General features: G+C 47.5%; 2 protein-coding genes across 9 annotated transcripts in view; one reads left to right on the top strand and one right to left on the bottom strand.

Moving 5' to 3' along the window:
• Positions 1–2,915, top strand: part of cspg5b (chondroitin sulfate proteoglycan 5b) — a 45,892-nt gene extending 42,977 nt beyond the window's left edge. For all 6 annotated transcript variants that reach the window (XM_058377417.1, XM_058377414.1, XM_058377418.1 and 3 more), the window contains 2 exons: positions 437–565; positions 2,274–2,915. In XM_058377417.1, coding sequence (XP_058233400.1) covers positions 437–565; positions 2,274–2,522 — 378 coding nt within the window. In that variant the 3' untranslated portion in view covers positions 2,523–2,915. The remainder of the gene's footprint in view (positions 1–436; positions 566–2,273) is intronic.
• A 306-nt stretch (positions 2,916–3,221) lies between these two features.
• On the bottom strand, positions 3,222–21,752 carry ptpn23b (protein tyrosine phosphatase, non-receptor type 23, b). Of its 3 annotated transcripts, none has more exons than XM_058377402.1 (20): positions 21,516–21,752; positions 21,142–21,216; positions 10,680–10,807; positions 10,481–10,557; positions 10,303–10,352; positions 10,064–10,195; positions 9,750–9,830; positions 9,554–9,673; positions 9,416–9,463; positions 8,602–8,658; positions 8,414–8,472; positions 8,234–8,313; positions 7,665–7,779; positions 7,338–7,403; positions 6,712–6,848; positions 6,303–6,608; positions 5,890–6,044; positions 5,657–5,808; positions 5,373–5,549; positions 3,222–5,247 (listed from the first exon to the last, which is right to left on the bottom strand). In XM_058377402.1, exons 1-20 carry the CDS (start codon positions 21,597–21,599, stop codon positions 3,855–3,857), a joined length of 3,492 nt encoding a protein of 1,163 aa, XP_058233385.1. In that variant the 5' UTR covers positions 21,600–21,752; the 3' UTR covers positions 3,222–3,854. The 3 variants fall into 3 exon arrangements, with proteins under 3 accessions (XP_058233385.1, XP_058233386.1, XP_058233387.1); XM_058377403.1 differs by having other exon boundaries at positions 5,657–5,790; XM_058377404.1 differs by lacking the exons at positions 21,142–21,216; positions 21,516–21,752 and having other exon boundaries at positions 10,651–10,776.
• Positions 21,753–22,764: the final 1,012 nt, after the last annotated feature.

Genomic DNA, 22,764 nt, shown 5'->3' with positions numbered 1-22,764 from the left:
CAACTCCATCTCTCATTCTGAATCATACTGTGTTGTACTGCTTTGACCAACTCCCACTCACCCACCTCATAGAAAACCATGAGCAAATACACATGGGAGTGTAAACCCACTGACAAATCCTGCAGTGAGGTAAGACGGCCTGTAAACCACGTTAGCTTGGCGCTAGCTGTAGCTACTCATCACACCCTCACACAGTAGCTTCTCTCTCAGAGCTTCACTATCATCCAGAGACACCAGGGCTCCCGTGTGAGCTTTCTTTCTGCTGCTCTGTCATGCTGTTAGACCTTTAGCTTGTTCTTCTGCTGCTCAGCGATCACTGCTGAGTTCCTGTTGTCAACACTGAGACTTAATTCAAGATGTGCTTGAATGTTCTGTACCATGTGAGTGTGTTTAACCAGTTATTTATCTGTGTGTGTGTGTGTGTGTGTGTGTGCAGAATGACACTGCCAAGCCAGAGGAGCCAGTGAAAAGCCCTGTTAAGGAGGAAGAGGAGGCTCTGAACATCCAGAACTCACTGACACCTCAGCATGAGAACAACACCATCAGCACTGACGATCCCGAGGAGGTAAAGTCTCTGAAGAACATGATGTAGTAGCAGGATCCACGCACAAGCAGACGCATGGCCATAACACACCGCTCCTTACCTGGCTAACACCCACAGACTGCCTGTTAGAGACCCAGCTATCCCATCTCCACCTAGCTAATGGATTCAAATGTAACGCAGATCACACATGCTTATGTTCCTGATTCTCAGAGCTGATGTAATAAAGAAGAGCAGCACACAGCTGCTCTTCTTTAGCAGTGTTGAGTCTTACAGCTACCGGGCCCCATTCTGTCCTTAGATCAGTTTAATGTGGAGTATTAATGTTTATTTTATATATCATGTCTGTGTGGGTTTCTCTCAGAAATATCACACTAGCTCTGTGTGTGTGTGCATGGTGTACTGTAATGGACTGGTGTCTTATCCAGGCGGTTATTCCCACTTCACCAGGATAAAGAGCTTACAGGAGATGAATGATTGACTCCATAGACAGTTGTTTATGTTGTTGATTAGTTGGTTTTGGTCAAAGCTCAGGTCAGTAGAGGTGTTCTAGTAGTGTGTTCCTCCTGAACTCTGCCCACTTCAGTGTTTCATACTGCGTTAGAATGTGCATTAGATGTTATCCAGACAGAAGCAGCAGAGATGCACGGTGGTCTCGTAACTTTCCGTCTGCTCCTTGCTTGCTCTCGCTGTCACGCTACATTCCATGCTACATCACACATGCTTCAGCTTTACAACATCCAGTACATCCACCTTCAGCCTTGGCTGCTGTCCACCAGTCCCTTCCTGCCCTTCTCTGTGTCCCGCCGTGTTTGGAGTTGGCATGCATTGGTGTTCTTTTGTATAAATGTGAACAGCTATAGAGAAAAAGGACGAGTGTTAAAGTATGTTTTGTTCTCTTGTGGCAGTGAGTAGGCTGATGTATTCATGTAAAAGCACATTCTTACTTTCCGTTGATGTTATTTCAAATCCTGTTGGTGTTTGTAAGATTTTCATTTCATGCCTATTTTTGTAGAAATAGTCTGTGGTTGATGAGAAATTCAGAGGTTTTTGCTGGAATAAAGTTTTTTTTTTTGACAGTACTGAGCTGGTCCCAGTGTATTCCTGTACTTCACCATTCCTCCTCTCTTGGTTTATCTATCCTTCTTTCTCCATCTCTCTCATCTTCTGGGTCTTGTGCATGGCTTGAATATATTCCTGCGCTGGTGCTGAACACACTGAGGGGTTGTGTGAATGTACGTCGTGACAAGACCTTTACCCCATGTGACCTCAAACACACCTCACCATGCAGAATCTCCAGCTTTCTCACCTGACACAATCACACCCATGAAATTATTTACCAAGTGGGAGTGTAACCGTGATACACTACACTGCTAGCATTCTCCCAGCTGCTGCTTCACCATGAACATCTCCACACACACTACTGTGCTGGACTAAAGAGCTCAACATCGCTGATTTCCACTGAATGTTGCTGCTGGTCTAACACTCCAGTCTGCAGGATGGAGAGTTGGACATCCTGGAGGAGATTAGTGCCATCAGGATAGAAATATTCAGAAGCTCAAGCTGATCAGTCACAATAACCTTCCAGCTGAAACTCACTCACAACCTTTTAGTTTTCCTTAATCACTCATCTGTCTGTAACTCCACTGGTACACTTTTGTTTTATCTGTAAATGTACTCCATGTGCCTGGTGTGTTTTTGTTCCTTTTTTATTCTGTGTTCTGCTCTGTAGAGCGGTGTGACCATCGATCTGGAGCTGCTCCTCCCTAACGAGGCGAAGATGCACCCTGAGACCACTCCTCCTCTTCACTATAATGTCTTCCTCTATAAGCTTCCTAAATCCCCCAAAATATCCCCAGGACGGTCCAGGCATGGGAACGTTCTCCCCCAGATACGGCCCAGACGAGGCTCTGAGCCTTGCTACAGCCCCATGTCCTCCAGGACACCCAACCCTCGTCTGGGGAAAGCCTGCACACCGTAACATACTGAAATGGTCATCACGGTGATGCCATGGCAACGTCTGGGAATGACAACTCCTTACAGGCTCCATGTTCTCACTGAGCTTTTGGCCAACAGTCTCAAAGTCAGGTTCACACATAGTCAGCAGTGTCAGTACTGTAAATGTAGGAGTTTGCACACACACATCTCACACAAGAACATAAAGCACCAGGACTGTATGTACACACACACACCCACACCGGCTTTCCTACTGTCTAATCATTCCCAATCTTTTCTGATGTCTTGCCATGACTCCAACTGATTCATCATACAGCAGATCCAAGCTGTGAAGGATAACTAATTAACAAGGTGCTTTATTTTCAAGTTTCATCTGATTAACACTTTTCATTTTAATAAACACTTTAAAGTATGTGAACACCAGACTGTTGAGCCTTTCTTCAAAAATAAGTCCTTCTGCAAGCATGTATGTTAAAATGCCATCAGTTCTGTAGATTCTGTACACCTTAAGAGCTCCAAATTTCCCTCACTGACCTTACATTAGTTATTGAGGCGCACCAGTTTAATCTGGACATCTTCAGTAATGACCCAGGAACGGCTGAACACACGTGTGTTTATGTGGTGATGTCAGGGCAGCTGGTACATGCTGGCTAATTCTGGATTGCATCTATACTTCTCTTTTATGTGTGCAGGAGTGGATGATGCATCACTGATGAACCTGATAAACATTGTAAACTTTATTCCAAAAGCAACTCTTACACAAAGTTTAGAGAATGTTTAGACAGAAATACATTGTTCAAAAGGATAAACACGTCATTGCATCGCATCTTTATCCCAGCTGATGCTGAATAAAACCCATTAACTAAACTCACCATCTTCATTAAACAACTATTATCAAGAATATAGTGCTATTATTTTTTTTTTTTAAAACCCAGAAACTAGAGATTGCATAGTTTTTACACGTTTCCCTTCAGGTGTTTCATGTAGCTTCATATATACTATTCACTTTCAGAACGTTAGCTATAATACAGTGTCAGAACATTTAGAGCTAATGTTTCTAATTAGAGCTTATTGATGAATGTAGAGTATTAACATTTTTTTAAAAACAGGCGTATTTCATATTCTTCTGTAAAATCCAAAGAAGCTCCAGATCCCTGAAAAACAACTTTTTTTGTTCTGATGTTTCTTCATGCTTCTGCTAGCAGAGGAGTCTCAGGTCCAATCAGCTGTATTCACAGGGTTCCTGAGGGTGGAGGTACACGCTGCCATTATTCCCACATTCCCTGTTTCACATTATAATTGAGTTGGTTAAGATTCGAGATTATTATTTGAAGAGATTACTACACCAGCCTGGATTTTATTTTATTTTATCTTCTCCACAATCAGACCCTGCTCCCTGGGAGGCAATGCTGAGCTGGTTCACCTTGTCTTGAAGGACACTGAATGAATTCTCAGAGGATGAAGGCTTCAGCACAGACCCAGTCTGATTATAGGGTAAGGGGTGAGCTGGGGAAGGTGTAAGTATACCAGTAAGTGCAGGGGGGTTTGGGTTGTCCATCACTGGGACAATACATGGTCCAGAAGGTGAAGGAATATGTTGGGTTTGAAGAGGATTCCCTGTCTGAAACATGTTGCTTAACTGAGCAGTGGGTTGCTGAGAGGTGTTTAGGGGTTGTGCTTGGCTGTGAGGTGTTCCACTCTGAAAATATATGTTACCTTCTGGAGGTGCAATTCTCTGAGGCATGTGAGTGTTATCAAAGGAGTGGTAAGTGGGTTGATTTTGGCTGAAGGGAACCTGAGTGGTAGTCTGAGATAACGTTGTATTCTGAAGGGATCCAGGCATTTGTTGAGGTTGCGAAGATAGCATGGAGGAAAGAGCATTTCCCATTTGAGCTTGGGGCTGAGACTGTCCTGGGTGAAACTGGTTTACAGGACCAGGAGGGAATGGTTGCATCTTAGCTTCCCCAGGGACTGAGACAAGGCCTGGCTGAACTGGTAAGTCAGGCTGGCACTGTGTGTTTACACCTATAGTAGGCCAGTAAGCAGTAGGTGGCATTGGCTGAGACTGGCTCTGAGGTGGCACTGGAGAATGGAATTGTCCAGAATGGGAGGACGGCTGGCTTTGCCCAAAAAAGCCAACCCTATTTGCCTGCGAGATTATGCCATGTGTAGGTGGTGGGGGGTAACCTTGGTACTGTGTTCCTGGAGTCACTGGTTGATTAGAAGAGGATTGAGGCATGGTAGCTGGCATATTTTGTCCTTGTCCACCATACATAAGAACATTTCCAGGTAGACCTGGTCTTGCATTCTGCCAGGGTGCTGGCATAAAGCCCTGGTGAGGCATTTGCGACATATTTTGAGGATTAATCTGTGAGGGAACTGGTGGGATGCCTCCAGGTGGACCAGGCTGAAATTGCTGAGGTACAGCAAAACCTGATGGATGCTGTATAGGTGCCAGTGGCTGTGGGACTCCTATAAGGGGACCATAAGGGGGTTGATTAGTAGGTATTAGCTGTGGCATTCCTTGGTTTAAAAATGGGGGGCGGACTGCCCCCGGTGGCCAGTTGAGAGGGGCTGGTGGACCTCTAGCTAAGGCCATATTTGGGGGTAGGCTGTGCAATTTCTGGGGTAGATCCTGTGAAGAATCAGACGGCTCCATGTTGGAGGTGCCAGACTGAGGACCTGGAATTTTATTGTCAAGCACTGGCTTTCGCGCAGAAGGTCTAGGAGGAGGCACTTTTAATACCTCCCTATGAAAACAAAAGTGAAATATTATTATAGTTATGTATGAAGAACAATGGGAAACATTTTTACTTTCATTTTATCCTCTGTGAGTTTTAATCATGTATTTATTATCAGATTGTGATGTTCTTACTTTTTCATCAAGGCACTTCTCTCTTCTCTGCCCTTGCAGATGGTCTTAATTTTGTCCAGAAGGCTAGATGTCTTTTTTCCCAGGTCCTGATAAAAGCTCGTACCTTCCTCTGCCTTTTTCACCAGGTTCTCATAAGCTTCATATGAAGCCACCATAGACTGCACAGAGCAGTTCCATCTGCAGAGCAAGCCATGTGGGTTGCAAACACAACTGTCTATACATCTACAACATACATCTGTGGATCTTCATTCTCAGTAACACAAATAAAATGCAAATACACATACTGTTCTTGTGCGACACTGAGGGTCTTCCGGATGGTGGCGCACTGCACGTTAGCCTCTGTCAAAGCTTTAATGATGTTATCCTGGGCTGCTAGGTTCTGATCAATGTATCCCTTCAACTGGTCATATTTCTGCAGCTGTTTTTCAATCAAGGCCTAAAGTCAGACATTGCCATAGGTTTTTATCAAAAGCGAGATACACGTTATTAATGACACTGTAGGTCCTACAGACCATACCTTTATCTCAGAACGTTCAGTGGTCACCAGAATAGTGGTTATGTCATCTTTCTGAATGAGGTCACGAAGCTCCTTCTCAAATGAGATCCTCTGCTTACGCATCTCATCCACTTTACCACAAATCCGTTTCATTGTCTGCAAGGATGATTTGTCATCTATGGGGCAAGGACAGAGTCACTGACATTCACACTCAAACACACCTACACAAGTATACCATATGCAGTTAACTAATCAGCCAATCATGTGACAGCAGCACAGTGCAGAACATCATGCAGATACAGGCCATTTGAGCTCTCTCATCAACAAAATATTGGATAATTGCATAAACCAGCAGGTGTTAAAGTGGCCAGTGAGTATGTTGTGTTTACTACTGTGTAAAATATTTAAAAATCATGACTGGAATAGAATCTAACCCTCAGTCAGCTGTGGCTGCGCCAGGCTGTTCCTCAGCTCATCCAGTGGACCTTGGAGCAGACGCAGGTTTGGGATGTGCTGATTCATGGCTTTGTGGAGGTCAGTATTGGTTTGGCTGGCTGCTTGATGGGCTGCCTCATATTTCCTGAACTCGTTTTGGAGTTCCATTAGTTCAGGAGGCCTGGGGGGTAATTCTTTCTGCCCAACCACATTGAGCAGCGCTTTGTCTCCTGCCTCAACCTCCTCCAGGGCATTGCGCACTTCCTCCAGATAAGAGCCCACATCAGTGTACACGCTTGACAATGCTGTGCAACACAGTCACATGATCATACACGAGTGAATCACAGACACATGGATAACACACAGACTGTCTCAAGTACTGTATTCATATGTGTTGTTTGTACACACCCTGCATGGCTTGCACTAATCTCTTTACTGCATCTGGTTGAACGCTGAGTGCTGCACATTTCTCCAGTAACACAGGAGGAACAGAGCTGAACATGTCCAAATCCACTGAGACGCAGTTCAAAGAGTCCATAAAACGCCTGAAAAAGTGTTTAGAATTATGCATACTCAGGAACAAAATTAAGCTTGCCTATCAGTACAATCACGTGTAATGTGTTTCTAACAAGGGACTTGTACAGAAACTCTTCACAGAATCCCATTTAAAACAGTGTGATTGTTCATTTGACTGTTTATCCTGTCAGAAAACAGTTAGCTAAGACATTAAGCAGCAGCAAGAGACAAAAAGAACAGCTGGTGAGGAAAGGGACATTTGTAGCTGCTATAATGCTAGAGGAACAAACTCGTTTTACAGATGATCCACAAAATTAAATTAAGTAAAATCTTCAATCTACAAATGAGCGCTATCACACACACCACTCTCCCTTTAGTTAGGCTTAACAGTGATTTATATCGTGATCAGTCAGGAGATCTTTGGACTCTGATGTTCTGTGACCCTGACCTCTTGCTAAAATGTCCCTCTAGAACATAATAAAGAATGTACAGACATGACGTCTGAGTGTGTTCCTTACCCTAAAATCTGGTTCTTCTCATCAATCTTTGCCATCACTTCACGAAGCAGTTTGGCCTTCTCTTCACTAAAACAAAAAAAAAAAAAACAAGCTTTATGTGAAGAGAGGACTGACTGACAATAATCATATATTCTCTAATTCTGTACGATTGGACACAACAAATTTAAACTGCATTTCTTCCAGCTGGTCATCCACATGAATAGTGCTAATAAGCGAAGCTGCTATATGCTATATGTCCAGCTGCAGCAAATATTTAATGCACTGCACAGCCATCAAAATGATTGGAAAGAAGAAGTAATGGTTTTTGATTCGTCCTCTTGAAGTGACCTGTAGACTGACGAAAACTCATGAGCCGCGAGAGGAACCAGTTTGGAGAAGAGGTCAGGACCAGTGCTGTTGGGGTCAGTCGGGGAGACGGGGAGGGGCTTTACCAGAGAAGCTCCTACATAGAAGAGAGGTCATCAATGTGGTTAGAAAAGGTTTACACAGCCTTCTGCTACAATGACAGAGGTTTGTGATAAACCAGAATCCCATGGGACTTAACAAGCATCAATGTTCAAGAGAACCATTTGTAAAAAGAATATACAGTCATGAGAACATTCAAGTACACCAATGTTTTTAGTAATCAGGATTTGCAAAATTATATCTGAACAAACTGGAACAGTGTTCTTTGGACTGATGAGACCAAGGTGGAGATGTTTGGTCATCATACACAGTGGCATGTGTGATGAAACCCAAACAGAGTGTATCATCACAAACACCTCAGACCAGCTGTGAAGCATGATGAATTGCATTGATATTCCTGTCTGTCTTTCACATGAACGATGTTGGTCACTATTTCACATTAAAGGTGGAAAAAGATCATTTCCTTTTTCACATCCCACACAGTAATCTACCTTTCACTGCAGGCAGCATGTCCAGACCAGGAACTGATTCATGGTAGATAAAGTCGTTGTCTTTTTTAGCAGAGTTGAATCTACAACAGCAGACACATCTTCTAAATAAAACATCTCAATGCTTAGATTAATCCTTTTATATCTGTCATCGTGTTCCTCAGTGTCATGCACAGATCTTACTTCCCACCGATGATGTCCATGGTGAACTTCAGAGCTTCCTGTACGGACTCGGGCTGACCCTGTAGTGTGAAAGAGTGTGAGGGTTAATCCTACAGAAAGTGTCTGTGTGTGTGTGTCTGTGTGTGTGTCTGTGTGTGTCTGTGTGTGTGTGTGTGTGTGTGAGAGAGAGAGAGATAAACTGGCTTTACCTTGCTTAGCTTAATAGCTTCGTTTAGCTTGCCTAGTGCACATCGGAAGTATGCGACCTATGTAAAATAAAACCACATCCTTTCAAATATTTCATAAACATTAAAACATTAGGCTCTTAGACCTTCTTAACCTCAATCTGTCTCATACAGTTGCAGAGAAGCGGAAAACAAGATAACAAATCTTAAAACACAAGGACAATTCAGACAAAGTGGAAAAGTTAGGTATAGTGTGTGAATGGAATTCTTCCCTCTGACTGGACGAGACATGGGTCACTCAGGATCTACAGGAAGTCCAGCAGTAGCTACAGCAGTAGAAAGTGGATTGGTGTGTGTATGAACACAGCTCTGCTCTTATAGCGCTCCTTACATCCTTTAATCTGGAATAGTTTGGTCAAACATTTCTGGTGTGATCTTTATGCCATGATACACTATCAGTATATCCAACATCATGCCATATGAACATCCTTCCTCAAAGTAGAGCTGAATGAACTCCATTTTCTTATAAAGATAAATATATGTTTGTTATTTTCTTTAAAAGATTAAAAAAATGGTTTAAAGTGAAGGCAGAACTCCAGACATGTACAAGAAATAAAGTTAGATACAAAAATTCCTACTTCCTGTATATCCTGAGTGACGGATGTCTCGTTCAATCAGAGGGAAGAACTCCGTTCGCAGACTATACCGAACTTTTCCGTTCTGTCTGAATTGTTTTGTTGTTGTCGGATCTGTTCTTTTGTTCAGCCACCGTTGATCTTGTGATCATGAATCAAATGTTTTTTGGATTCTGTATGATAACAGATAATGTTTTACTTACAGCTTCTCCATGCTTTTGCTGCTCTTCAGAGTGCTTGCCCATGTGTAACTGAAACAGGAAGAACATCTCCATTTACTCCACTGAGTGCTGTTTATGAATGAACTGTGCATTGGAATGAGCTAATCTCCACCCACTCACGTGTGTAACTGCGCTGAAGTAGCTGATTTTCATCCACAGCAGTTTCCTCCACTCTTTCTTCCCAGACACACACTCTGAGCTCTCCAGCACTCGTGTACATTCCCTGTAGTAGTCACACACCTGCAGGAAGAAACCTGGTCAGAATGACACAGATACAAAAGAATAAACACACACACACTTCATCACACTCTCCCACCTGGGCACTGATACGGGCAATCAGAAAGCTCTTCCTGTTGTCCAGCAGTGTTTTCTCAAGGAGACACTCCTGAGCCTGACCCTGAGACACAAGCAGATCAATACAGAGCAAAACACTAGAGTCAGATTTAATAAATACCATTAAAGTCTGTGTTAGAGCAATCACTCATATATATTTTGTGTACTGTAGGTAAATGTGTGTGTGTGTTTGTTTGTATGTGCCTGTGTCTGTGTGTCTATGTGTGTGTGTGTGTATGAGAGGCAGCATGTGTAAGGCAGTGTGTATGTGTGTGTGTGTGTGTGTGTGTACCTCACCAGCATTAGACTGATGTTGATGGACAATGCAGGGTGGCCGAGGTCAGAGCTGTAGCCAGAGTTGTAATAATCTCTGATGTAAGTGAATGCTCCTGCAGAGCTCTGAAAATGTGTACAGGACGTCTTCATTCCCTACACACACACACACATACACACACTTTTAAACCAATGTAAAGGTAACAGGGATACATTGTTTATGAGTGTGTATGAGTGTGTGTGTGTGTGTGATGTATTCTTACTTCTTCAGAAACTCTGTTATCCATGGCTCCCAGATAAGAGTGTAAAGCACCTGCAAAAAAAAAAAAAAAAAAAAGGTAAGGTGAAGAGCAGTTTTGTAGTGCTCAGTTTTGGTAGGTGTGTGTGTGTGTATGTGTGTGTGTGTGTGAATGAAGACGTGTATGAGTGTGTGTGTCTCACCGAGGTTATAAAGAACACACGCCTGTTCATAGCTGATGTCTTCATGAGTGACCTGCTTCCCTGAAAAGATGTCAATCCTACAGTGAAGAACAGAAAGAGCAGCAGTAAGGGGAAAAGGAAGTGATGTCATGATGAAGTAAAGGGAAAGCAGACAGACTGAACATTCTCACAGATCACTTCTTTTTCTAACGTGACTTGCCAGGTGACCGGTGCAGCTGCCTCTCGTCCCTTAGCCATTGGAACACGACTCTGCAGGAAGTGCAGCTGACCGAAGTATTTTCTCAGTATGTTACAGCCCTCAAAGTCCCTCGAGATGTTCACCACATGCTAATGGAGAGAGAGAGAGAGAGAGAGAGAGAGAGAGAGAGAGACAGAAACAGAAACAGAGAAAGAGATTAATGACTCACACTTCAATACATTATTATTAATATACTGAAATAATTTTTTTACCAGGATTTTCAGTCCTGTATTAGTCCTGTGTCAGTCCTGTGTCAGTGCTGTGTTAATCCTGTGTCAGTGTGGTGTCAGTCCTGTGTCAGTGCGGTGTCAGTGCTGTGTCAGTCCTGTGTCAGTGTGGTGTCAGTCCTGTGTCAGTGCGGTGTCAGTGCTGTGTCAGTCCTGTGTCAGTGCTGTGTCAGTCCTGTGTCAGTGCTGTGTCAGTCCTGTGTCAGTCCTGTGTCAGTGCTGTGTCAGTGTGGTGTCAGTCCTGTGTCAGTGTGGTGTCAGTCCTGTGTCAGTGCTGTATTAGTGCTGTGTTAATCCTGTGTCAGTGCGGTGTCAGTCCTGTGTCAGTGCTGTGTCAGTCCTGTGTCAGTGCTGTGTCAGTGCTGTGTCAGTCCTGTGTCAGTGCTGTGTCAGTCCTGTGTCAGTGCTGTGTCAGTGTGGTGTCAGTCCTGTGTCAGTGTGGTGTCAGTCCTGTGTCAGTGCTGTATTAGTGCTGTGTTAATCCTGTGTCAGTGTGGTGTCAGTCCTGTGTCAGTGTGGTGTCAGTGCGGTGTCAGTCCTGTGTCAGTGTGGTGTCAGTCCTGTGTCAGTGTGGTGTCAGTGCGGTGTCAGTCCTGTGTCAGTGTGGTGTCAGTCCTGTGTCAGTGTGGTGTCAGTCCTGTGTCAGTGTGGTGTCAGTCCTGTGTCAGTCCTGTGTCAGTGTGGTGTCAGTCCTGTGTCAGTGTGGTGTCAGTCCTGTGTCAGTGTGGTGTCAGTCCTGTGTCAGTCCTGTGTCAGTCCTGTGTCAGTGTGGTGTCAGTCCTGTGTCAGTCCTGTGTCAGTGCGGTGTTATTCCTGTGTCAGTCCTGTGTCAGTGTGGTGTCAGTGCTGTATTAGTCCTGTGTCAGTGTGGTGTCAGTCCTGTGTCAGTCCTGTGTCAGTGTGGTGTCAGTCCTGTGTCAGTGTGGTGTCAGTCCTGTGTCAGTGTGGTGTTATTCCTGTGTCAGTCCTGTGTCAGTGCTGTGTCAGTCCTGTGTCAGTGCTGTGTCAGTGTGGTGTCAGTGTGGTGTCAGTCCTGTGTCAGTGTGGTGTCAGTCCTGTGTCAGTGTGGTGTCAGTGTGGTGTCAGTGCGGTGTCAGTCCTGTGTCAGTGTGGTGTCAGTGCGGTGTCAGTCCTGTGTCAGTCCTGTGTCAGTGTGGTGTCAGTCCTGTGTCAGTCCTGTGTCAGTGCGGTGTTATTCCTGTGTCAGTCCTGTGTCAGTGTGGTGTCAGTGCTGTATTAGTCCTGTGTCAGTGTGGTGTCAGTCCTGTGTCAGTCCTGTGTCAGTCCTGTGTCAGTGTGGTGTCAGTCCTGTGTCAGTGCTGTGTCAGTCCTGTGTCAGTGTGGTGTCAGTCCTGTGTCAGTGTGGTGTTATTCCTGTGTCAGTCCTGTGTCAGTGTGGTGTTATTCCTGTGTCAGTGTGGTGTCAGTGCGGTGTCAGTCCTGTGTCAGTGTGGTGTCAGTCCTGTGTCAGTGTGGTGTCAGTCCTGTGTCAGTGCTGTGTCAGTGTGGTGTTATTCCTGTGTCAGTCCTGTATTAGTCCTGTGTCAGTGTGGTGTCAGTCCTGTGTCAGTCCTGTGTCAGTCCTGTGTCAGTCCTGTGTCAGTGTGGTGTCAGTCCTGTGTCAGTCCTGTGTCAGTGTGGTGTCAGTCCTGTGTCAGTGTGGTGTCAGTCCTGTGTCAGTGTGGTGTTATTCCTGTGTCAGTCCTGTGTCAGTGTGGTGTTATTCCTGTGTCAGTTCTGTGTCAGTGCTGTGTCAGTCCTGTGTCAGTGCTGTGTCAGTGCTGTGTCAGTGTGGTGTCAGTCCTGTGTCAGTGTGGTGTCAGTCCTGTGTCAGTGCGGTGTCAGTCCTGTGTCAGTGTGGTGTTATTCCTGTGTCAGTCCTGTGTCAGTGTGGTGTTATTCCTGTGTCAGTCCTGTGTCAGTGTGGTGTTATTCCTGTGTCAGTGCTGTATTAGTGCTGTGTCAGTGCGGTGTTAATCCTGTGTCAGTGCGGTGTCAGTGCTGTATTAGTCCTGTGTCAGTGTGGTGTCAGTCCTGTGTCAGTTCTGTGTCAGTCCTGTGTCAGTGTGGTGTCAGTCCTGTGTCAGTGTGGTGTCAGTGCGGTGTCAGTCCTGTGTCAGTGCGGTGTTAATCCTGTGTCAGTGTGGTGTCAGTCCTGTGTCAGTGCTGTATTAGTGCTGTGTTAATCCTGTGTCAGTGTGGTGTCAGTGCGGTGTCAGTCCTGTGTCAGTGTGGTGTCAGTCCTGTGTCAGTGCTGTGTCAGTCCTGTGTCAGTGTGGTGTCAGTCCTGTGTCAGTGCGGTGTCAGTCCTGTGTCAGTGTGGTGTTATTCCTGTGTCAGTCCTGTGTCAGTGTGGTGTTATTCCTGTGTCAGTCCTGTGTCAGTGCTGTATTAATCCTGTGTCAGTGTGGTGTCAGTCCTGTGTCAGTGTGGTGTCAGTGTGGTGTCAGTCCTGTGTCAGTGTGGTGTCAGTGTGGTGTCAGTCCTGTGTCAGTGTGGTGTCAGTGCGGTGTCAGTCCTGTGTCAGTGTGGTGTTATTCCTGTGTCAGTGTGGTGTCAGTGCGGTGTCAGTCCTGTGTCAGTGTGGTGTCAGTGCGGTGTCAGTCCTGTGTCAGTGTGGTGTCAGTGCGGTGTCAGTCCTGTGTCAGTGTGGTGTCAGTGTGGTGTCAGTGCGGTGTCAGTCCTGTGTCAGTGTGGTGTCAGTCCTGTGTCAGTGCTGTGTCAGTCCTGTGTCAGTGTGGTGTCAGTCCTGTGTCAGTGCGGTGTCAGTCCTGTGTCAGTGTGGTGTCAGTCCTGTGTCAGTGCGGTGTCAGTCCTGTGTCAGTGTGGTGTCAGTCCTGTGTCAGTGCTGTGTCAGTCCTGTGTCAGTGTGGTGTCAGTGCGGTGTCAGTCCTGTGTCAGTGTGGTGTTATTCCTGTGTCAGTGTGGTGTTATTCCTGTGTCAGTCCTGTGTCAGTGTGGTGTTATTCCTGTGTCAGTCCTGTGTCAGTGCTGTATTAATCCTGTGTCAGTGTGGTGTCAGTGTGGTGTCAGTGTGGTGTCAGTCCTGTGTCAGTGTGGTGTCAGTGTGGTGTCAGTCCTGTGTCAGTGCGGTGTCAGTCCTGTGTCAGTGTGGTGTTAATCCTGTGTCAGTGTGGTGTCAGTGCGGTGTCAGTCCTGTGTCAGTGTGGTGTCAGTGCGGTGTCAGTCCTGTGTCAGTGTGGTGTCAGTGCGGTGTCAGTCCTGTGTCAGTGTGGTGTCAGTGTGGTGTCAGTGCGGTGTCAGTCCTGTGTCAGTGTGGTGTCAGTCCTGTGTCAGTGCTGTGTCAGTCCTGTGTCAGTGTGGTGTCAGTCCTGTGTCAGTGCTGTGTCAGTCCTGTGTCAGTGTGGTGTCAGTCCTGTGTCAGTGCGGTGTCAGTCCTGTGTCAGTGTGGTGTTATTCCTGTGTCAGTGTGGTGTTATTCCTGTGTCAGTCCTGTGTCAGTGTGGTGTTATTCCTGTGTCAGTCCTGTGTCAGTGTGGTGTCAGTCCTGTGTCAGTGTGGTGTCAGTGTGGTGTCAGTCCTGTGTCAGTGTGGTGTCAGTCCTGTGTCAGTGTGGTGTCAGTGTGGTGTCAGTCCTGTGTCAGTGCGGTGTCAGTCCTGTGTCAGTGTGGTGTTAATCCTGTGTCAGTGTGGTGTCAGTGCGGTGTCAGTCCTGTGTCAGTGTGGTGTCAGTGCGGTGTCAGTCCTGTGTCAGTGTGGTGTCAGTGCGGTGTCAGTCCTGTGTCAGTGTGGTGTCAGTGCGGTGTCAGTCCTGTGTCAGTGTGGTGTCAGTGTGGTGTCAGTGCGGTGTCAGTCCTGTGTCAGTGTGGTGTCAGTCCTGTGTCAGTGCTGTGTCAGTCCTGTGTCAGTGTGGTGTCAGTCCTGTGTCAGTGCGGTGTCAGTCCTGTGTCAGTGTGGTGTCAGTGCGGTGTCAGTCCTGTGTCAGTGTGGTGTCAGTGCGGTGTCAGTCCTGTGTCAGTGTGGTGTCAGTCCTGTGTCAGTGTGGTGTCAGTGTGGTGTCAGTCCTGTGTCAGTGTGGTGTTATTCCTGTGTCAGTGTGGTGTTATTCCTGTGTCAGTCCTGTGTCAGTGTGGTGTCAGTGCTGTGTCAGTCCTGTGTCAGTGTGGTGTCAGTCCTGTGTCAGTCCTGTGTCAGTGTGGTGTCAGTCCTGTGTCAGTGTGGTGTCAGTCCTGTGTCAGTGCTGTATTAGTGCTGTGTTAATCCTGTGTCAGTGTGGTGTCAGTGCGGTGTCAGTCCTGTGTCAGTGTGGTGTCAGTGCGGTGTCAGTCCTGTGTCAGTGTGGTGTCAGTCCTGTGTCAGTGCTGTGTCAGTCCTGTGTCAGTGTGGTGTCAGTCCTGTGTCAGTGCGGTGTCAGTCCTGTGTCAGTGTGGTGTTATTCCTGTGTCAGTGTGGTGTTATTCCTGTGTCAGTCCTGTGTCAGTGTGGTGTCAGTGCTGTATTAGTCCTGTGTCAGTGTGGTGTCAGTCCTGTGTCAGTGTGGTGTCAGTCCTGTGTCAGTGCTGTATTAGTGCTGTGTTAATCCTGTGTCAGTGTGGTGTCAGTGCGGTGTCAGTCCTGTGTCAGTGCGGTGTCAGTCCTGTGTCAGTGTGGTGTCAGTGTGGTGTCAGTGCGGTGTCAGTGTGGTGTCAGTGCGGTGTCAGTCCTGTGTCAGTGTGCTGTCAGTCCTGTGTCAGTGCTGTGTCAGTCCTGTGTCAGTGTGGTGTCAGTCCTGTGTCAGTGCGGTGTTATTCCTGTGTCAGTGTGGTGTTATTCCTGTGTCAGTCCTGTGTCAGTGTGGTGTCAGTGCTGTATTAGTCCTGTGTCAGTGTGGTGTCAGCCCTGTGTCAGTCCTGTGTCAGTGTGGTGTCAGTCCTGTGTCAGTCCTGTGTCAGTTCTGTGTCAGTGTGGTGTCAGTGTGGTGTCAGTCCTGTGTCAGTGTGGTGTCAGTCCTGTGTCAGTGTGGTGTTATTCCTGTGTCAGTGTGGTGTTATTCCTGTGTCAGTCCTGTGTCAGTGTGGTGTTATTCCTGTGTCAGTCCTGTGTCAGTGTGGTGTTATTCCTGTGTCAGTCCTGTGTCAGTGCTGTATTAATCCTGTGTCAGTGTGGTGTCAGTCCTGTGTCAGTGTGGTGTCAGTGCGGTGTCAGTCCTGTGTCAGTGTGGTGTCAGTCCTGTGTCAGTGTGGTGTCAGTCCTGTGTCAGTGTGGTGTCAGTGCGGTGTCAGTCCTGTGTCAGTGTGGTGTTATTCCTGTGTCAGTGTGGTGTCAGTCTTGTGTCAGTGTGGTGTTATTCCTGTGTCAGTGCTGTATTAATCCTGTGTCAGTGTGGTGTCAGTCTTGTGTCAGTGTGGTGTCAGTGTGGTGTCAGTCCTGTGTCAGTGTGGTGTCAGTGCGGTGTCAGTCCTGTGTCAGTCCTGTGTCAGTGTGGTGTCAGTCCTGTGTCAGTGTGGTGTCAGTGCGGTGTCAGTCCTGTGTCAGTGTGGTGTCAGTGCGGTGTCAGTCCTGTGTCAGTGTGGTGTCAGTGTGGTGTCAGTGCGGTGTCAGTCCTGTGTCAGTGTGGTGTCAGTCCTGTGTCAGTGCTGTGTCAGTGCTGTGTCAGTCCTGTGTCAGTGTGGTGTCAGTCCTGTGTCAGTGTGGTGTTATTCCTGTGTCAGTGTGGTGTTATTCCTGTGTCAGTCCTGTGTCAGTGTGGTGTCAGTGCTGTATTAGTCCTGTGTCAGTGTGGTGTTATTCCTGTGTCAGTCCTGTGTCAGTGTGGTTTCAGTGCTGTATTAGTCCTGTGTCAGTGTGGTGTCAGTCCTGTGTCAGTGTGGTGTCAGTCCTGTGTCAGTGTGGTGTCAATCCTGTGTCAGTGTGGTGTTATTCCTGTGTCAATCCTGTGTCAGTGTGGTGTTATTCCTGTGTCAGTGTGGTGTTATTCCTGTGTCAGTCCTGTGTCAGTGTGGTGTCAGTCCTGTGTCAGTCCTGTGTCAGTGTGGTGTCAGTGCGGTGTCAGTCCTGTGTCAGTGTGGTGTCAGTCCTGTGTCAGTGTGGTGTCAGTGCGGTGTCAGTCCTGTGTCAGTGTGGTGTTATTCCTGTGTCAGTGTGGTGTTATTCCTGTGTCAGTGTGGTGTCAGTCTTGTGTCAGTGTGGTGTCAGTGTGGTGTCAGTCCTGTGTCAGTGCTGTATTAGTCCTGTGTCAGTTCTGTGCCAGTTCTGTGTCAGTGCTGTGTCAGTGCTGTGTCAGTCCTGTGTCAGTGTGGTGTCAGTCCTGTGTCAGTGTGGTGTTATTCCTGTGTCAGTCCTGTGTCAGTGTGGTGTCAGTGCTGTATTAGTCCTGTGTCAGTGTGGTGTTATTCCTGTGTCAGTCCTGTGTCAGTGTGGTTTCAGTGCTGTATTAGTCCTGTGTCAGTGTGGTGTTATTCCTGTGTCAGTCCTGTGTCAGTGTGGTTTCAGTCCTGTGTCAGTCCTGTGTCAGTGTGGTGTCAGTCCTGTGTCAGTGTGGTGTCAATCCTGTGTCAGTGTGGTGTTATTCCTGTGTCAGTGTGGTGTTATTCCTGTGTCAATCCTGTGTCAGTGTGGTGTTATTCCTGTGTCAGTGTGGTGTTATTCCTGTGTCAGTCCTGTGTCAGTGTGGTTTCAGTGCTGTATTAGTCCTGTGTCAGTGTGGTGTCAGTCCTGTGTCAGTCCTGTGTCAGTGTGGTGTCAGTGTGGTGTCAGTCCTGTGTCAGTGTGGTGTCAATCCTGTGTCAGTGTGGTGTTATTCCTGTGTCAGTGTGGTGTTATTCCTGTGTCAGTCCTGTGTCAGTGCTGTATTAGTCCTGTGTCAGTTCTGTGCCAGTTCTGTGTCAGTGTGGTGTCAGTCCTGTGTCAGTGCGGTGTCAGTCCTGTGTCAGTGTGGTGTCAGTGCGGTGTCAGTCCTGTGTCAGTGCGGTGTCAGTCCTGTGTCAGTGTGGTGTCAGTGTGGTGTCAGTCCTGTGTCAGTGTGGTGTTAGTCCTGTGTCAGTGTGGTGTCAGTCCTGTGTCAGTGTGGTGTTATTCCTGTGTCAGTGTGGTGTTATTCCTGTGTCAGTCCTGTGTCAGTGTGGTGTTATTCCTGTGTCAGTCCTGTGTCAGTGCTGTATTAATCCTGTGTCAGTGTGGTGTCAGTGTGGTGTCAGTCCTGTGTCAGTGTGGTGTCAGTCCTGTGTCAGTGTGGTGTCAGTCCTGTGTCAGTCCTGTGTCAGTGTGGTGTCAGTCCTGTGTCAGTGTGGTGTCAGTCCTGTGTCAGTGCTGTGTCAGTCCTGTGTCAGTGTGGTGTCAGTCCTGTGTCAGTGCGGTGTCAGTCCTGTGTCAGTGTGGTGTTATTCCTGTGTCAGTCCTGTGTCAGTGCTGTATTAGTGCTGTGTCAGTGCGGTGTTAATCCTGTGTCAGTGTGGTGTCAGTGCGGTGTCAGTCCTGTGTCAGTGTGGTGTCAGTCCTGTGTCAGTCCTGTGTCAGTGTGGTGTCAGTCCTGTGTCAGTGTGGTGTCAGTGTGGTGTCAGTCCTGTGTCAGTGCGGTGTCAGTCCTGTGTCAGTGTGGTGTTATTCCTGTGTCAGTCCTGTGTCAGTGTGGTGTTATTCCTGTGTCAGTCCTGTGTCAGTGCTGTATTAGTGCTGTGTCAGTGCGGTGTTAATCCTGTGTCAGTGTGGTGTCAGTGCGGTGTCAGTCCTGTGTCAGTGTGGTGTCAGTGCGGTGTCAGTCCTGTGTCAGTGTGGTGTCAGTGTGGTGTCAGTCCTGTGTCAGTGCGGTGTCAGTCCTGTGTCAGTGTGGTGTTATTCCTGTGTCAGTGTGGTGTTATTCCTGTGTCAGTCCTGTGTCAGTGTGGTGTTAATCCTGTGTCAGTGCGGTGTCAGTGCTGTATTAGTCCTGTGTCAGTGTGGTGTTATTCCTGTGTCAGTGTGGTGTTATTCCTGTGTCAGTCCTGTGTCAGTGCGGTGTTAATCCTGTGTCAGTGCGGTGTCAGTGCTGTATTAGTCCTGTGTCAGTGTGGTGTCAGTCCTGTGTCAGTCCTGTGTCAGTGTGGTGTCAGTCCTGTGTCAGTCCTGTGTCAGTGTGGTGTTATTCCTGTGTCAGTCCTGTGTCAGTGCGGTGTTAATCCTGTGTCAGTGCGGTGTCAGTGCTGTATTAGTCCTGTGTCAGTGTGGTGTCAGTCCTGTGTCAGTCCTGTGTCAGTGTGGTGTCAGTCCTGTGTCAGTGCTGTATTAGTGCTGTGTTAGTGCTGTGTTAGTCCTGTGTCAGTGCTGTGTCAGTCCTGTGTCAGTGTGGTGTCAGTGCTGTATTAGTGCTGTGTTAATCCTGTGTCAGTGCGGTGTCAGTGCGGTGTCAGTGCTGTATTAGTCCTGTGTCAGTGCGGTGTTAGTCCTGTGTCAGTGTGGTGTCAGTGCTGTATTAGTGCTGTGTTAATCCTGTGTCAGTGCTGTGTTAGTGTTTTGTTAGTCCTGTGTCAGTGCTGTGTCAGTCCTGTGTCAGTGCTGTGTTAATCCTGTGTCAGTCCTGTGTCAGTGCTGTATTAGTGCTGTGTCAGTCCTGTGTCAGTGCTGTGTTAATCCTGTGTCAGTGTGGTGTCAGTCCTGTGTCAGTGTGGTGTCAGTGTGGTGTCAGTGTGGTGTCATTCCTGTGTCAGTCCTGTGTCAGTGCTGTATTAGTGCTGTATCAGTGCGGTGTTAATCCTGTGTCAGTGCGGTGTCAGTGCTGTATTAGTCCTGTGTCAGTGTGGTGTCAGTCCTGTGTCAGTGCGGTGTCAGTCCTGTGTCAGTGCTGTATTAGTGCTGTGTTAATCCTGTGTCAGTGCGGTGTCAGTGCTGTATTAGTCCTGTGTCAGTGCGGTGTTAGTCCTGTGTCAGTGTGGTGTCAGTCTTGTGTCAGTGCTGTATTAGTGCTGTGTTAATCTTGTGTCAGTGCTGTGTTAGTGCTGTGTTAGTCCTGTGTCAGTGCTGTGTCAGTCCTGTGTCAGTGCTGTGTCAGTCCTGTGTCAGTCCTGTGTCAGTGCTGTATTAGTGCTGTGTTAATCCTGTGTCAGTCCTGTGTCAGTGCTGTATTAGTGCTGTGTTAATCCTGTGTCAGTCCTGTGTCAGTGCGGTGTCAGTCCTGTGTCAGTGTGGTGTCAGTCCTGTGTCAGTGTGGTGTCAGTGCGGTGTCAGTGTGGTGTCAGTCCTGTGTCAGTGTGGTGTCAGTGTGGTGTCAGTGTGGTGTCAGTCCTGTGTCAGTGTGGTGTCAGTCCTGTGTCAGTCCTGTGTCAGTGTGGTGTCAGTGCGGTGTCAGTCCTGTGTCAGTGTGGTGTCAGTCCTGTGTCAGTGTGGTGTCAGTGTGGTGTCAGTCCTGTGTCAGTGTGGTGTCAGTCCTGTGTCAGTGTGGTGTCAGTGCGGTGTCAGTCCTGTGTCAGTGTGGTGTCAGTCCTGTGTCAGTGTGGTGTCAGTGCGGTGTCAGTCCTGTGTCAGTGTGGTGTCAGTGCGGTGTCAGTCCTGTGTCAGTGTGGTGTCAGTGCGGTGTCAGTCCTGTGTCAGTGTGGTGTCAGTGCGGTGTCAGTCCTGTGTCAGTGTGGTGTCAGTCCTGTGTCAGTGTGGTGTCAGTCCTGTGTCAGTCCTGTGTCAGTGTGGTGTCAGTCCTGTGTCAGTGTGGTGTCAGTGCGGTGTCAGTCCTGTGTCAGTGTGGTGTCAGTCCTGTGTCAGTGTGGTGTCAGTCCTGTGTCAGTGTGGTGTCAGTCCTGTGTCAGTGTGGTGTCAGTCCTGTGTCAGTGTGGTGTCAGTCCTGTGTCAGTGTGGTGTCAGTGCGGTGTCAGTCCTGTGTCAGTGTGGTGTCAGTCCTGTGTCAGTGTGGTGTCAGTGTGGTGTCAGTCCTGTGTCAGTGTGGTGTCAGTCCTGTGTCAGTGTGGTGTCAGTGCGGTGTCAGTCCTGTGTCAGTGTGGTGTCAGTGTGGTGTCAGTCCTGTGTCAGTGTGGTGTCAGTCCTGTGTCAGTGTGGTGTCAGTGTGGTGTCAGTCCTGTGTCAGTGTGGTGTCAGTCCTGTGTCAGTGTGGTGTCAGTCCTGTGTCAGTGTGGTGTCAGTGTGGTGTCAGTCCTGTGTCAGTCCTGTGTCAGTGTGGTGTCAGTGTGGTGTCAGTGTGGTGTCAGTCCTGTGTCAGTGTGGTGTCAGTCCTGTACTCAGTATTAAGTGTAAATCATAAATCTGTACTGTTCTACAGTTTAAACAGCGTTACTCACCTGGCGAAGCTTCTCCAGTTTTCTCAGGGCTTCACTGTAGTTTTCAGGGTTTTCACCATAATTCCTCTTAATGTACTGAAAACAAACAGAAACAGCAGAGTGGGCGATGTGACTACTTCACTGTGACAGTGTTGCCAGTTCACGGTTATACTGGAGGAAGCCCAACACCAGTGAGCCCCTTGTGGGGATTAGAGCTCACTGCACAGGGCGCTGGTTAGCTGGTGATGACGCAGCTGTCCCAGTCCAGGTAAGTGGTCCTAACTAGTCTTCACTTTAACAGTGGATTTGTATGTTGGAATTGCTGATACACTTGTAAGCAGAGCGCATTAATATCAGACATGTTTAATAACTCAGTACAGAGTGTCACAGCTCACCTGAACAACTCCGGAGCTGAAGTGAAACTCTCCAGCTTCTTTCAGCTCCAACCAGATCATCGGCATCCGCGGCACTGCTTCCATGCCCGAGCACAGCAGTCTCACTCTCACCCAAGCTAAACAAACATACACTTTAATCTGTTGTTGTTTAGTTGATCCGAAAACTCCGTCTACCTGTACTGCTTCCTCACTTCCGCACTGCCAACTTTTCCGACTCACGCGTGACGTCACGGGGCGGGCCTGTCCGCGCTCGTGGGTAATGTAGTCCACGTGTAGCGCGTGCTTCCTGTCTCGAGACTGGAGTGTTGAAGTCTGTGCATTTCCTGCAAGGCGGAACTGTATTAAGACTCAGTACATGTCTCCTTCAACAGCTGATGTCTTCAGAAGATCTCTTTAATAACCATCTTGAACATGTCACACTGATAGCTGTTCATAGACTCTACCGCGAGATGGCGACACTAACCTCTCAGTAGTCTTAACTTTTAACTCTTTTAGATGACCATAGTCCGTGATACAGCTATAACAAGTTAAAAAGCCTGAAACAGGTCTTTGTCTGGTGTTTTATATTCATAAAATGATTTGACAGCAGCACTTCCGGTCAACTGAGCACCTGAAAGTCCACACAGGATTGTCCTGTTACACCTGGCTGCTCTCTGGACTTCTTCCTCATTTTCTCTGACTTCAGCAACTAAAAGTGCTTCAGTGAATAAAACAGGCATGAAGACATCTGTGACCTTGTCTCTGCTTTAATATACAGACTAAAGTGTGTGAGCCTGAGAGCAGACACTGGTCCAGTCTGAATCCCAGTCTTCTGAGCTGGATTCCACAAAAAGCTCCATTTTAAATGAGAATATAGTCTGCTGGTGTTTTTTAGGGTGGAGAAGAAGGGGGGGCAGAAGGGGGCGACAGACAGAAAGGGGGGGAGAAAGGGGCGAGAGAGAGAAAGAGAGAATAAGTACACACACTTCACCACATTATTAATACACTGAAATGGATTTTTAACCTCCTCCTCAGAGCGCGCGCACAGGGCGGTGAGCTTCCCTCCCATAACATTCCCTCTACATTATTTCCCCCTGCTGCAGTTCCCACTTTTGACCACTAGGTGTAACAGTAACACTATATCTGCAATCTGGCGAGCAGATCAACAGAAAATCTGTCAAATAGTTACACTTATAAATCAATAGTAGCACGAAAAAGAGATTGTGTTTAAACTGAAGTAAAAACATCATGGAGATGATTATATGTTGCA

Source organism: Hemibagrus wyckioides, linkage group LG24 (genome assembly GCF_019097595.1).
Source record: "Hemibagrus wyckioides isolate EC202008001 linkage group LG24, SWU_Hwy_1.0, whole genome shotgun sequence".
Taxonomy (NCBI): Eukaryota; Metazoa; Chordata; class Actinopteri; order Siluriformes; family Bagridae; genus Hemibagrus; species Hemibagrus wyckioides.
Note: the sequence above shows the minus strand (reverse complement) of the source record. Positions and strands in the feature narration are given on the sequence as shown.